Source organism: Canis lupus, chromosome 20 (assembly GCF_011100685.1).
Source record: "Canis lupus familiaris isolate Mischka breed German Shepherd chromosome 20, alternate assembly UU_Cfam_GSD_1.0, whole genome shotgun sequence".
Classification (NCBI taxonomy): Eukaryota; Metazoa; Chordata; class Mammalia; order Carnivora; family Canidae; genus Canis; species Canis lupus.
The window spans coordinates 16,001,591-16,014,083 of NC_049241.1; the positions used below are offsets into that span (position 1 = coordinate 16,001,591).

The 12,493-nt window shown below is 33.0% G+C and overlaps 1 protein-coding gene across 2 annotated transcripts in view; it reads right to left on the reverse strand.

Annotated features, from left to right (window-relative positions):
• The window catches only part of CNTN6 (contactin 6), a 270,512-nt gene that overhangs the window by 43,309 nt on the left and 214,710 nt on the right, over positions 1 to 12,493 (reverse strand). For both annotated transcript variants that reach the window (XM_038565825.1, XM_038565826.1), the window contains exon 12: positions 4,618 to 4,745. In XM_038565825.1, coding sequence (XP_038421753.1) covers positions 4,618 to 4,745 — 128 coding nt within the window. The remainder of the gene's footprint in view (positions 1 to 4,617; positions 4,746 to 12,493) is intronic.

Sequence of the window (12,493 nt, forward strand, 5' to 3'; positions counted from 1 at the left end):
TGCTACATTTCTAAAAGACAGTGGACTAAATTGTTACAGATCAAAATAACATCAATGTTGTTTTTGCTTAAATAAATGTTTTGGGGGGGTCTTTTGTTTATTCTTTTTTCTTTTTCTTTTTCTTTTTTTTTTTTACATTTTTACTTGAAGGGATTATGGAATTCCAGTGTCAAGATTTCACTCAGCATGATTTTCAATATTTGTAGGGGAAAGAAAATTCCTAGCCAGTATATAAATTCACTATGTATTTTTTCACCTGAATAATGCTTCCACTAATAATTTTTAAATCAAAGTTTTTTTTCTATAAAAATGCTTTAAATCATTCTTTGTGGAAAACTGAAGTGCATAATTAAACATTCTGAAGAAAATATTAGCAGTGCCAGGAGACTTCTCCATAGTGGTGTTTTCAGCCACTAAAATATGACCCATGTATTCCAATGTGCTTTGTCATTTCTGTGAAATTGTACTTTTGGTTTACTCAATAAAGCTGAGCTTCTCAATAAAGCTGGGCTCAACACCTCAAATCCCTTAAACTCCCTTTTGAAGCCACAAAGCCTCCAATTATCTACCTATCTTGGTATTTCTCTTAGTAAATATAGAACCATAATGGTGCACACCATCATTCTGCTGGAGAAAATGGATAGGCCACTCTCTACGCTGGTATAATAAAGACTTCTATCACAAAGAATAAACAACTAAATGAGCAGCAATAAACTTAATTTGCACATTAGATATGCTTTTCCAAGTTCCGACATTTCAGTTGAAAATAATGCTGAAGCAATGAGGCCTATAATTGAACATCCAAAACTTCTCCAGTGGGGAAACAAAAACAAATGTTGCCTGCAAACAAGATCATTTTTATAGCCTGCTGTTATTCTGCTTTTTAATAATTTTTCAAATGCCAGATCAAATAATTTCCCCTTTTATGTGATTTTATATACCTCTTAAGTGTGTGTACACACTGTAATTCTATACAAATCCTCCAAAATGAAAACACCTAAACTCTCTCTTTTTGATTTCCTGTTTGTGCCTATGGAACATGTCCTCAGATTACAATGGGCATCTTCTGAGTCTCTGGCAATGCTGGTGCTAATTGCACTCCCAATGTTTGAATGGGAAATGGCTTTATCCTGCTGCATGAGTGAAATAGAAATCTCTGACATACAGTGCAGATAACTTCAGAATCCCCTTAACACAGATAAGCCATATCAGCTAAAAACTAAGCTGGAAAATATCTTACTCTTGTAACTATTATCTTTTTACATGTTATCTAACAACAACATTTCTTGCATGACTGAGGTTCATCAGTAAATTCAAAGAGAGGTTTATTTTATCAGCGTTACTGAAATTTCTCATTTGCTCCTTACCACCCTATTACCAGTAAGGTCACCATATGCTGATTTTGGTGTGAGAAACAAAATTATATTTGACTCTGTAGTGACAATCAGATGAACATTATAGACAAGAAATTACACACACACACACACACACACACACGTTAGATCATCTTAAACAACCAGATGACTACAGTCTTAAGAGTCAGGAAAATGGTTGAATCAATGCATATTATTGTAATTCTTTCTCAGATTAAAGCTTCAAAGTAAACCTATAAACTTGTGGGTTGTAAAATAATAATTCTTTGTCAGTAATACCTTTAACGTAACTACTTGAAAGAGAATTAGAAGTCCAGTTAAAAGGATATGCTAATAACAGACTTATCTTAGACCTGTATTTACATAGTATTTTCATAGTTTAATAAAAATCATACAATACAGATTAATAAAAAATGAAGTTTCTAAAGATACTTTTATTTGTACTTTATACATTTTGTGTTTATGTAGTTATTTTTAAATGTATGTGTTTTGTGTTACTATGTGTGTATGTGTTTCTTTATATGTGGTTCTTGTCAATGACAAGAAGCAAATAAATCCCCCTTAAAATGGAATGTGGGTATTTCATGAAGATCAAAAATAATGAACACAATTTCCTTCTCATTATTAGATATAAATGAGTGAGAATTACTTGATATTCATGCATATTGATATATGCCCTTTTTGCATATGTAAATGATTCTCTTCTCTGTGCTGAAAATACTGGAACAGTGAGTTCTCTCCATGAAGTCTGTAGGATTTTCATGTAGCTTCACATTTGTTTCCCCCTTGCAGAATAAGGAGTTCTCTATGTATTAGAAATACATAACTACAAACCCTAAAATAGGGAAAGTGAAAGCATTTTAGAAGTTCATTATTTTCCTTTGATCCTCTTTATTACAAAGTATCCTAAGCTTCCCCCCTGAGAAATAAAAAAAAAACCTTTATATTTTAGAGCAAAAAAGTCAGAACAGAAATTTGCTAAGAACTAAGGAGGTAGAATAAAATAGTTTCATTTAATCAATAATTAATTATCGAACATATACAGTTCCCAGGACTGTTATAGGATTTGTGACATTCCTGCCTTCTTTATGCTTCTTTCTAGAAGAAGGGCAAGCTGGAGACAAAACCATAGATGTTACAAATAACTGAATTATACAGTATGTAAGAAAATGAAAAATCCTACCGAGGAAGGAAGAGTGGAAAAGATTAAGGTGACCAAGAGTACAGATTGGGATAATTTTGTTCCAATAGTCCCAGCAAAGAACACTAGAAATAAACAAAACTACGTTGGGTTTTTGTGTTTTGCCTTGTTTTATCTTCTTTCAAACTGAGCAATCTTATTTCGTCATTTTCTCCCTTGTAGAAAGAGTTGAGTACCTGGGGATTATGATGTGTTTTATGGACTATCTCAAATTACGGATAAACTTGTTTCTATCCTAAGAACTGGGAACCTATCTACAAAAAACATAGCTATGTTACTTATCTGAAATATCCAACTGCTACCTTGAGAATTAAGCACAGTCCAGCTGCTCCAGAGTTACTCATATTCATTTGAGTCTCCTTTTACTTTTCACCCATTGTTTGCTAAAGGACAGCATCATGATGCCATATGTTTGAGACATTTGAGAAAGAGAAACTATTCGCTGAATCCAATATATCCAATAACTTCCTCCCCCCAAATCCAATCTCTAGGATGAAAGGTTCCATCACCGTATTTTAGCTGTAAAACCATTGGTCCATCTCATGGATCACCAGCATTTCATAGGAACTTTCATTGGGAAACTACATTTCTACTAGTGATACTTTCTACCCTTTACATTTTATGTTTTAATTCTCTCTGGATTTCTCCATTCTTGAAAAAATTAACTGTGATACTGTCCTCCACCATGTTTTAAACTTCTTCATATTTTAAAATGAGTGCATACCACCCACACCTTCTTAATTTGAAATGAGGTAAGAAATCTTTTTCCTCCTAAATGGACATATTATTTTTTTAAAAAAGCATTTAAGCTTTTCAGTATATGGATAGTACAAAACATTTGCTGGAGAGATATCCTATCATTAGATATGGCTACATAGCACATTCCTTGAAATATTAAGTCCATCTCTGTCTTAAAAATCTGATGACAATACAATCTCAAGGAAGTAAAGTTTTTCAAAATGTGTCACACTGGTTAGATTTTGACACAAGTTACATCAATCACATTTCCCCTGAGTGTTTCAGACAATTGTCAGCAGGCATAATGTAATATGCTTAAGACAATGTTGGCAGAAATATCTTCCAGGGATAAAGGTAGGTATTTTTTTTTCCTTGAGACATTTTAAAGGATAGTTGAAGTGTAGTCACTAACTACTTTTTATTTAATATATTTATTTTTAATAGAAATGATGATAAAGCACCAATTGCTGAATTTAATTATTTGAGCTTAATTAGCTGCTCAAACCACCTTCTCAAGACAGTCATTTTAATCATCCAGGAGGCAATGAAATGATAAAAGTAACATGGCTTCCAGTAAACATACTAGTTTTATGAGCTGAGATTCAACAAAGTAAAGTAGCAAAGATGAGGAGTAGAACTTGAATACTAATTATGTCCCTTGGTGATATATGGAGGTACATTTGGATTGATAGAAGCTTGAAAGTCTGAAGAATAGAGTATGCAGCTTTATCATCACAAATTATGTGAGCTTATAGGTTTATTATGTTGGGAATATAATAATGACTTATACGGACACATATTTTTTTTTTCTCTTTGAAACAAACTACTCATTAGACTGTATTCAAGAGGGCCTGCATTTCACTAGCTATGCACCTAGGGTTATATAAATAAATGAACTGGTTATGTTCTTGGCAACCTTATACCCAGGTAAAAATTTCATACAAAATGAGAGTCTCTGAAGGAAATTTAACAAAGAAAAATATTATCAACTGACTTTATCAAAATGTCCATAAGCTTCCAGCACTAAGGCATTTGTGAAAATTCAAATGTTTTAGGTGCCAGTTTTAATTCTGTTTAATTACCCACTGACAGCATTTCAACTGCCAAAGTATTCACATCTGCCATGGTATCCCACTGGCAAAGTAAACATACTATTAATGAATATGGGAACACAACTCTTAAATAAATTGTGAAATCAAATATTTCACATATACAATATGGTACAGGCTTGACACTATGATAGATGTTGTGATATGCATACATATCTCTAATGTTCATCAAGCACAAATGAAGATAATAAAATACCTTTTACGACTAGGCTGCCAGTGTTCTTTGCAACGCCAAACTGATTTGTAGCTATGCAAGTATATGATCCGGCATCTGACCTAGTAACGTTATATATCTTGAGGCTGCCATCCTCTGAGAGAAACACTCTAAAAGGAAAATAAAATAATTAACAATAGTAAGGCTTTCAAAACTAAGCCTTAACCATTTATTTTCATTTTATATTTTCATTTTAAAACATTACTAAAACCATGAGCATATTCCTTTCCTTTTATTCTATTCTTGATTGTGAGCAATCTCTGAATCCTCATAGTAGAACAAACGATATTTGCTTTTATTCTGACACAGTACTGATCATTATCATACTATTACTTGAATTATCATTGTTAGATTTTTATGCCCATTAAAAATAAAATGGATGCTTGATGCTACAGTGCCCATTTGCTTGGTTAATAATAAATGCAACTCCTCACTATGCATTTTGAAAAGTCAACTCTCTAGTGAAAATTGAACTTGGCATTAGAGAAATGCAGGCTAGTTTTTACATTGTTTAGTTGTAGCTTTATAAACTGCTCTTATTTAGCACTTTCAACCACCAAACAACAGGGTTCTCAATAACAGTATTTGCCAGAGCTAGTGAATTGAAGGAACCATCTACATGGTTTCATAGCCAAAGGGCCCAGGCTTATCCAGTTATGTGGCGTATCCCATAAAAAATAGAGTTAGAGTATAGAAAGAATGAAGCCTTCATGAATCAGACTTAATTAAACAGTCCTACAATATATGTAAACACAGCACATAATAAAGGGATGGCTGCATAAGAAGTTCTAATCTTTCATAAAATGATTCTTTTTTTTTCCATAAAATGATTCTTAAGTTTTCTCTGAAACTCAGAAATAATCAAAAGCAAATACTAGACCACTATTGTAATCAGGGAAACCCCAAGATTGGCTTCTTGACAAAATCACCATCAAATGTTTTAATAAAGAGACAAAAAAAAAAAAGGAAAACTTAAAGCACGTGCCAAATTTTATGTCTTATAAATATAATTAGCAACTTTTTAAAAACATGCTTTTAAAATACTAGTAGGTAGTCAGGGTTGTGTTGTGCAAAAATAAGTGATGAAAACTAATTTGTCACAACAGTAATTTTAAAAGAAAGAAAGACATAATAACAACTGCCATGCATGTCATATCCATTAACAATACCAAACAGTATTTGTTTCATTGCAAACATATCATTGTGCCTAATATGTGTATCACACAAAATGTAGCTAATATAATTAATTACCCAATTTGAAACCTAGGGAATATCAGCCAACTACAATTTGTCTGAAGCCAGCTCCTGATGTTGGGTTTATTATTAGTGATGTGTTCCACATTCTCTCATCAAGTGAGTAGCTGGGGCCACATTTGGGTTTAGAATGTTCCATGGCATATAATCAGATTTTTGTTTAAGTCATTATCTTGGAGTACTCCCCAGCAGCAGACACTTGATATCGCATTTATTTTCTGAAATGTCTAGATTTCTTGATCTCGATTTACATTAACAGTTGAATCATACCATCAATGACACTGTAATAGTAAAGCTATTCTAATACGCAGCAAACTCCAGGCCAAACATAATTCTGAAACTGATTTAATTAGAAGAGATCAATGTGAGAAGCAATTGGGTGCATCACTTATCTCTAGAATTAAGGAAAACCCAGGAATTTTCAGCAACATAGAAATGTTAAATTTTGGCCAATAAAACCATTTAAATGATATAAAATATTTATCTGCTGGTATCTAGAGGCCATCAGACAAATTTCCCAGCTGGCAATGCCAATGTTTATATGTCATACAATTTTTCACTTAGCTTTCAGAAAAGAACAATTCATGTAAAGAGTGGTTTATTACTACCTTTTTTAAGCTCATGGTATATGTTCAATAATGTTTGTTAAATTGAATTGAAATTGTCATCATTGAAATTTATTATTTCTGTTGAAATCTTAATCAGTCAACCGTTACTTCTCAAGTGCCTAAGACTGAAATACTGAGAAAGCAGACTGAGAAAAATTACAATCTGTCCAAGAGTAAATAGCTAGTAAATATTAGAGAATAAATTGAAAGTTGTTTCTGATTATCTCCAGCACTCATCCTCTTTCCAGAACATCCATAGTTACTTGCAGTAGATTAATTCTTCATGTTAATTATGATGTTTAAGAAGTTCCTGTTGAATCATCATTAGATGCCCTTAGAATAGTCATCTGTGTTTACTTCTCAAAATGTGGTCTCATTCCCAAACCTACTGTATCAAACTTTGCATTTTAACAAGATATCCAGTGATTGGCATGCACAATAAGGTTTGTGAAGCATCGATCAGTTAATTATAAGTTAAACTTTAGTCTGTAAGCTTATCTTTATCTCTAAGCAAGAATCCACACTGTTCTCATAAGACCAATATGCAAAAATATATAAAAGATAAAAAAGGTTAGATTTAAGTACTTTATGAAAATAACCAAATCAGTAACCAAACTGATTTATCACTTATTAAAAACAGATTATAAAAAATAACTCTCCATAGCAACTTAGGATATAGAAAACCAGAAATTTAACTATTAATAGAAACATAACATGATAAAGAGTATGAATATTTCAACTTATCATTTAATTTTTTTAATTAATAAGAGATGGCAAAATATAGTAAGAAAACTTAATCTATGATAACATAGATGGAATGAAACCACATAATCATAGACCTAATTTCATGTAGAATAATTAAATGAAAAATAGTAAAGAAAAAAGCCCTGAGAATTCCCAGTTCTGTCATGTACTAAAATATGGCTTAGCAGAAGTAATTAAAAGAAAGAAGAAAGAAAGAAAGAAAGAAAAGAAAGAAAGAAAGAAAGAAAGAAAGAAAGAAAGAAAGAAAGAAAGACCAAATAACTAAAATTAAACTGTGCTAAACAGTTGACATTTTCAGGGAAGGAAGAATGCACCTATAAAAATTAGCTGGAACATTTTAACTCATCATTTTGGTAATATTCATAGATAAATATAAAGACTGACTTTTTAAATTCTTCTTTTGGAATATTCTAAAAGGTAGTTTAAAATGGTATCTGGAGTAATAGAAAGGACATATTAATAAAATATATTAAAATATTTTATCTTGATTTCATATAAGCTTCTTTGGTATTTAAAACAAAACACACACACACACAAAAAAAAATAAAAAAATAAAAAAAAATAAAACAAAACACAGCCACAAGTATAGATAAGCTTGACTATCAAAAAAATTGAGAAAACATCCTAGTGATAAAAATAAAGATTTTTGTGAATAATTAGCTAAGAGAATATAGCTATAGAGAGGGAACCATAGGCAATAAAGTAATGGATTACATACCATATATATTTATATTTATATTAGGACTTAGTGCAGAGGTTACAATGCTAATAGACAATAAAAGCCTAAATGAAAATATGTGAGCATCATTTAAAGTAGTACGTCTTCTAAAAATTCAATAGCAATTTACAAACAGAATAGAAAGCCCAGGAATAAACCCTTGATTATATAGTCAATTAGTCCATTGACAAGGGAAGCAAGAATATACAGTGAGGAAAAGACAGTCTCTTCAACAAATGGTGCTGGGAAAACTGGACAGCTACATGAAAAAGAATGAAACTTGACCACTTTCTTACACTGTATACAAAAATAAACTCAAAATGGATTAAACATCTAAATGTGAGACTTGAAGCTATAAAACTCCTAGAAGAAAATATATGCAATAATTTCTATGACATCAGCCATAGAAACATTTTTTTTCCCCTTTGTATCCTCTGGCAAAGGAAACAAAAGTAAAATTAGCCTACTGACCATACCAAAATAAAAAGCATTTGCACAGCAAAGGAAACCATCAACAAAATGACAAGTCAACCTGCTGAATGTGAGAAGGATACTTGTAAATGAAATAATCCAATAAGTGGATACCTGCTGAATGTGAGAAGATACTTGTAAAGGAAATAATCCAATAAGTGGTTAATATCCAACATATATAAGAACTTATATAAATCAAAACCAAAAACTCCAAATAATCCTATTTAAAAGTGGACAGAGGACATGAATAGATTTTTCCAAAAAGGACATACAAACAGCCAACAGAAACATAATAACATAATAACATTACTAATCATTAGGGAAATGAAAATCAAAACCACAATGAGATATTACCTCACACTCAGAATGGCTGAAATAAAAAAGGCAAGAAATGACAAGTGTTGGTGAGGATGTGGAGAAAAAGGAACCCTTGTACAGTATTGATGAGAATGCAAACTGGTGCAGCCACTGTGGAAAACAGTATGGAATCCCTCAAAAAATCAATCAATTCTCAAAAAATAGAATTACCATATGATCCAGTAATGCTACCACTAGGTATTTACCCAAAGAAAACAAAAACACAAATGCAAAAAGATATATGTACCCTTATGTTTACTGTAGCATTACTTCCTATAGCCAAGGTAGGGAAGCAACCCAACTGTCCATCCCTGGAAGAATGGATCAAGAAGATGTGGTACATATGCAAAGGAATATTACTTAGCGGAAAAAAAAAAAAGATATTGCCATTTGCAACAACAGGAGTGGACCTATAGGGTATAATACTAAGTGACCTACACAGAGAAAGACAAATACCATATGATTTCACTCATATGTGGAATGCAAGAAACAAAACAGACAAAGAAAGAGACAAACAAAAAAAGAGTCTTAAATACAGAGAACAAACTGGTGGTCACCAGAGGGGAAGCATGTGGTGGGAGGGCAGGGGGGTGTTGGGTGAAACAGATAAAGGGACAAAAAATAATAGCAATTTAAATATATAAATGGAAATGGAGCAATGCTAAGACTTTCTTCCTTCTAAACTTTCTCAGCAAATACTTACTAATATCTACCGAATTCAAGCACAATATTATATAATAGAAAGATGAGAAATAGGGTGTTAATTACCAAGAACACACTTTTCTTTTTTGAAAAGATTTATTTATTTATTCATGAGACACAGACTGAGAGAGAGAGAAGCAGAGACACAGGCAGAGGGAGAAGGCGGCTCCCCGCAGGAAGCCCAATGAGGGACTCGATCCCGCATTCTGGGATCAGACCTGAACCGAAGGCAGGCGCCCAACCACCGAGCCACCCAGGTGTCCCAAGAACACACTTTTCTATGATTAAATTCGGTGATCAAAGTCCAAGGAGGTTATTGTTACAAGTCAACTCTACGCAGGCTCTCTACTAATTGTATAATAAATGTCAACTCACTGAATACTTAAGTCAAACCTTTAAGCTCACTATTGTTAAAATGCCCAACTTTCCTGATGGGGAAACTGAGACAAGGAAAAAAGCACTATTTCACTCACATTACTCACTAGGTAGTATAGGGCCAAGATTGCAACCTGTCATTCTCTATGGACCAGGAAGCAACTATTTGAGCAAGTGCTCCTTCACTTCAAGTTTCCAAAGCATAGTTTACAAATAGGATAGTTACTAAGAACACAAATTTGAGCGGTTTACTTATTTTATATATGTATATATCTTTGTACAGAATAATCTTTAATATTGAAGATTCTTACTCTCACTGTCAGAGAGTCCACATGCACATTTTCTCAGGGTTCTCAACTTTTGTGAAATCTTAAAGGCAAGTCTGATATTCCCTACTATGTGAGAGTCTGACCACAAACATGAGGCGATAACAATGGCAATACTAAGAATTATTTTTCTTCCTTTCTATACCATCCTATGCAAGAGGGTATTATTTATCAGAGTTATTATCACACAAGGAGTTTCAGGTCAAACTGCTTTGCCTGCTACTGACTCTTAGCCCTAACATTAAATATTTGTAACCACTGGCCCAAGTTACTCAACTTTCCAAGTCCTCAGCTTCTCATTGGAACCATGTGGATACTGATATTGCCTGTGTCAAAGAGTAATGAGGAGTGAATGATATAAACTATTTAAAATGCTTAGCTTAGCACTATGCCTGACTGCTACTTAGCAGTCAATAGGTAGGTTTTTAATGAACCAGTTTCTCATTCTGCCAAGGAATATAGGCACTTCTGTAACTCCATGAACTTTTGTCACACTTCATTTTGAACAAAGAGACCCGAGAGGTACATGCCAGGCTTGTTGAAAGGAGCCGAATGCCAGGAAGACTGTTCCCAGCAGTAAGTTTCGCTGCCCAAGACCCTCCGCTGAATTCATGCAACCTCCTGTCTGTGTACTTGTCAAGTTGCTCTTCCTGAGCCACAATGTTCTCATTTTTATTTTGGGAAGGGAAATAGGGTTGCTATGATAATTGAATTAATTAAATGCCAGCTGTTATTCTCATGCTTACTCTTCAGTGATACTACTAGTCTTTGGCCTTTGCTCTCCTCCATGATTCAGACTTGGATTTTTGATTCTCATTTTGGTTCCTACTCATGCCTGATACCTTAAAACTCTTTTGTCTGATTGGATTCGGTGGTACATTTTGAGGTTTTAACTAACATGGTTATCTGTTCCTGGACTGTGTTGGGTTTGGTGTCACTGGGTTCTGAAACTCAACTTACACTGAATGTATATTTCCTCCTTAGCACTTCCAATATAATCGATTCATAGTTAAGTAATAAACGCCCTTTCTCCCAAGTCTCTATTCTCAAATGTTCACTTAATTAGAATATTTCAGCTGTTTTCACTATCAAATAAAAAAAAATTCCCCCAAATTACCAAAGATTAGTACTCTATTTAGGTGATTAAATCACAAATTGAGGCATTTGCATTTAAAATGTTCTGTAAAAATTAGAATTTGAAGACATTTACATGTGTAGATGTATCATGACCACACAACATTTGAAAAATTAATAGTTGGCATTTGTGATATACTATATTATTCCTCTAATTGCATTCTGGGCATAAAAAAGGTAGAAATTCAGAAGTACAAGCTGTTCTGACAGGTGACATTGGTAGATTTTATGGTGGTATTAGAAAACAAAACGTGGATAGCAGCCACCAACATATGTAAGCATTTTAAGGTTAGCTGATAAATTGAAGGAACACTATGTGAAGTAATTGAACATCCATTTCAGTCTTCCTATCGAGAATGTTCATGGCATAAACAGGAAACAAAAGTAATAGTCTACCCATTTGCCTGATTTCAGATCCTTTGCCTTTACCTGATGTGTTACTGTGAATGAAATACCCAGAAGATGGATTACAAATCAAATGAACTCATAGGACTCTTTTACCTGAAACATGTCAAATTTTATGTCATTCTGAGGAATTACAGAAAGACTAATGTGGAATGTTTTTATCCTTGCTACCTGGGTGGCATGTGATAACCTGTTTATTATAAATCTCCTAAATATAAAAGAGATTAGCATTCTCATTTACTTATGACTTCAGTGAATCTATATATCCAATCTCTGGTTAACCTACATACAGAAAACAAATCTGTATACCTAGATCCCACATGAATCAGAAGTAATGAAGGCTCCTTTTTTGTTTATTTGGTATCAACGATAGTCCATCACAAAGTTTGAGGATGCAGGTTACCAATAGCTAAATTTCTTAAACTAAAAGAAATTAGGGCATTGGGCAATTATAACTTCTTATTGCTGAAACTAGAGCAATACTGCTATTTTTATAGTTAGATTATTAACTGGAGTATTGCTTCCAGTTCTGTCTAAAGATAATACTGTAGACCATGAAATTTTAATTGACGGTCTAATTTTACTGATATCTAGAAAATGCAAAATAGATTGGATTAAAATGAGTTAGATATGAAGTAGAAAAGTGTGTATAAATTCTGACTCTACACAATTTAGGTTTTAGGTAAAATGTCCCACTGGATTCCATTTTAGATCAAATATTGATATTACATTTTAATAATTTT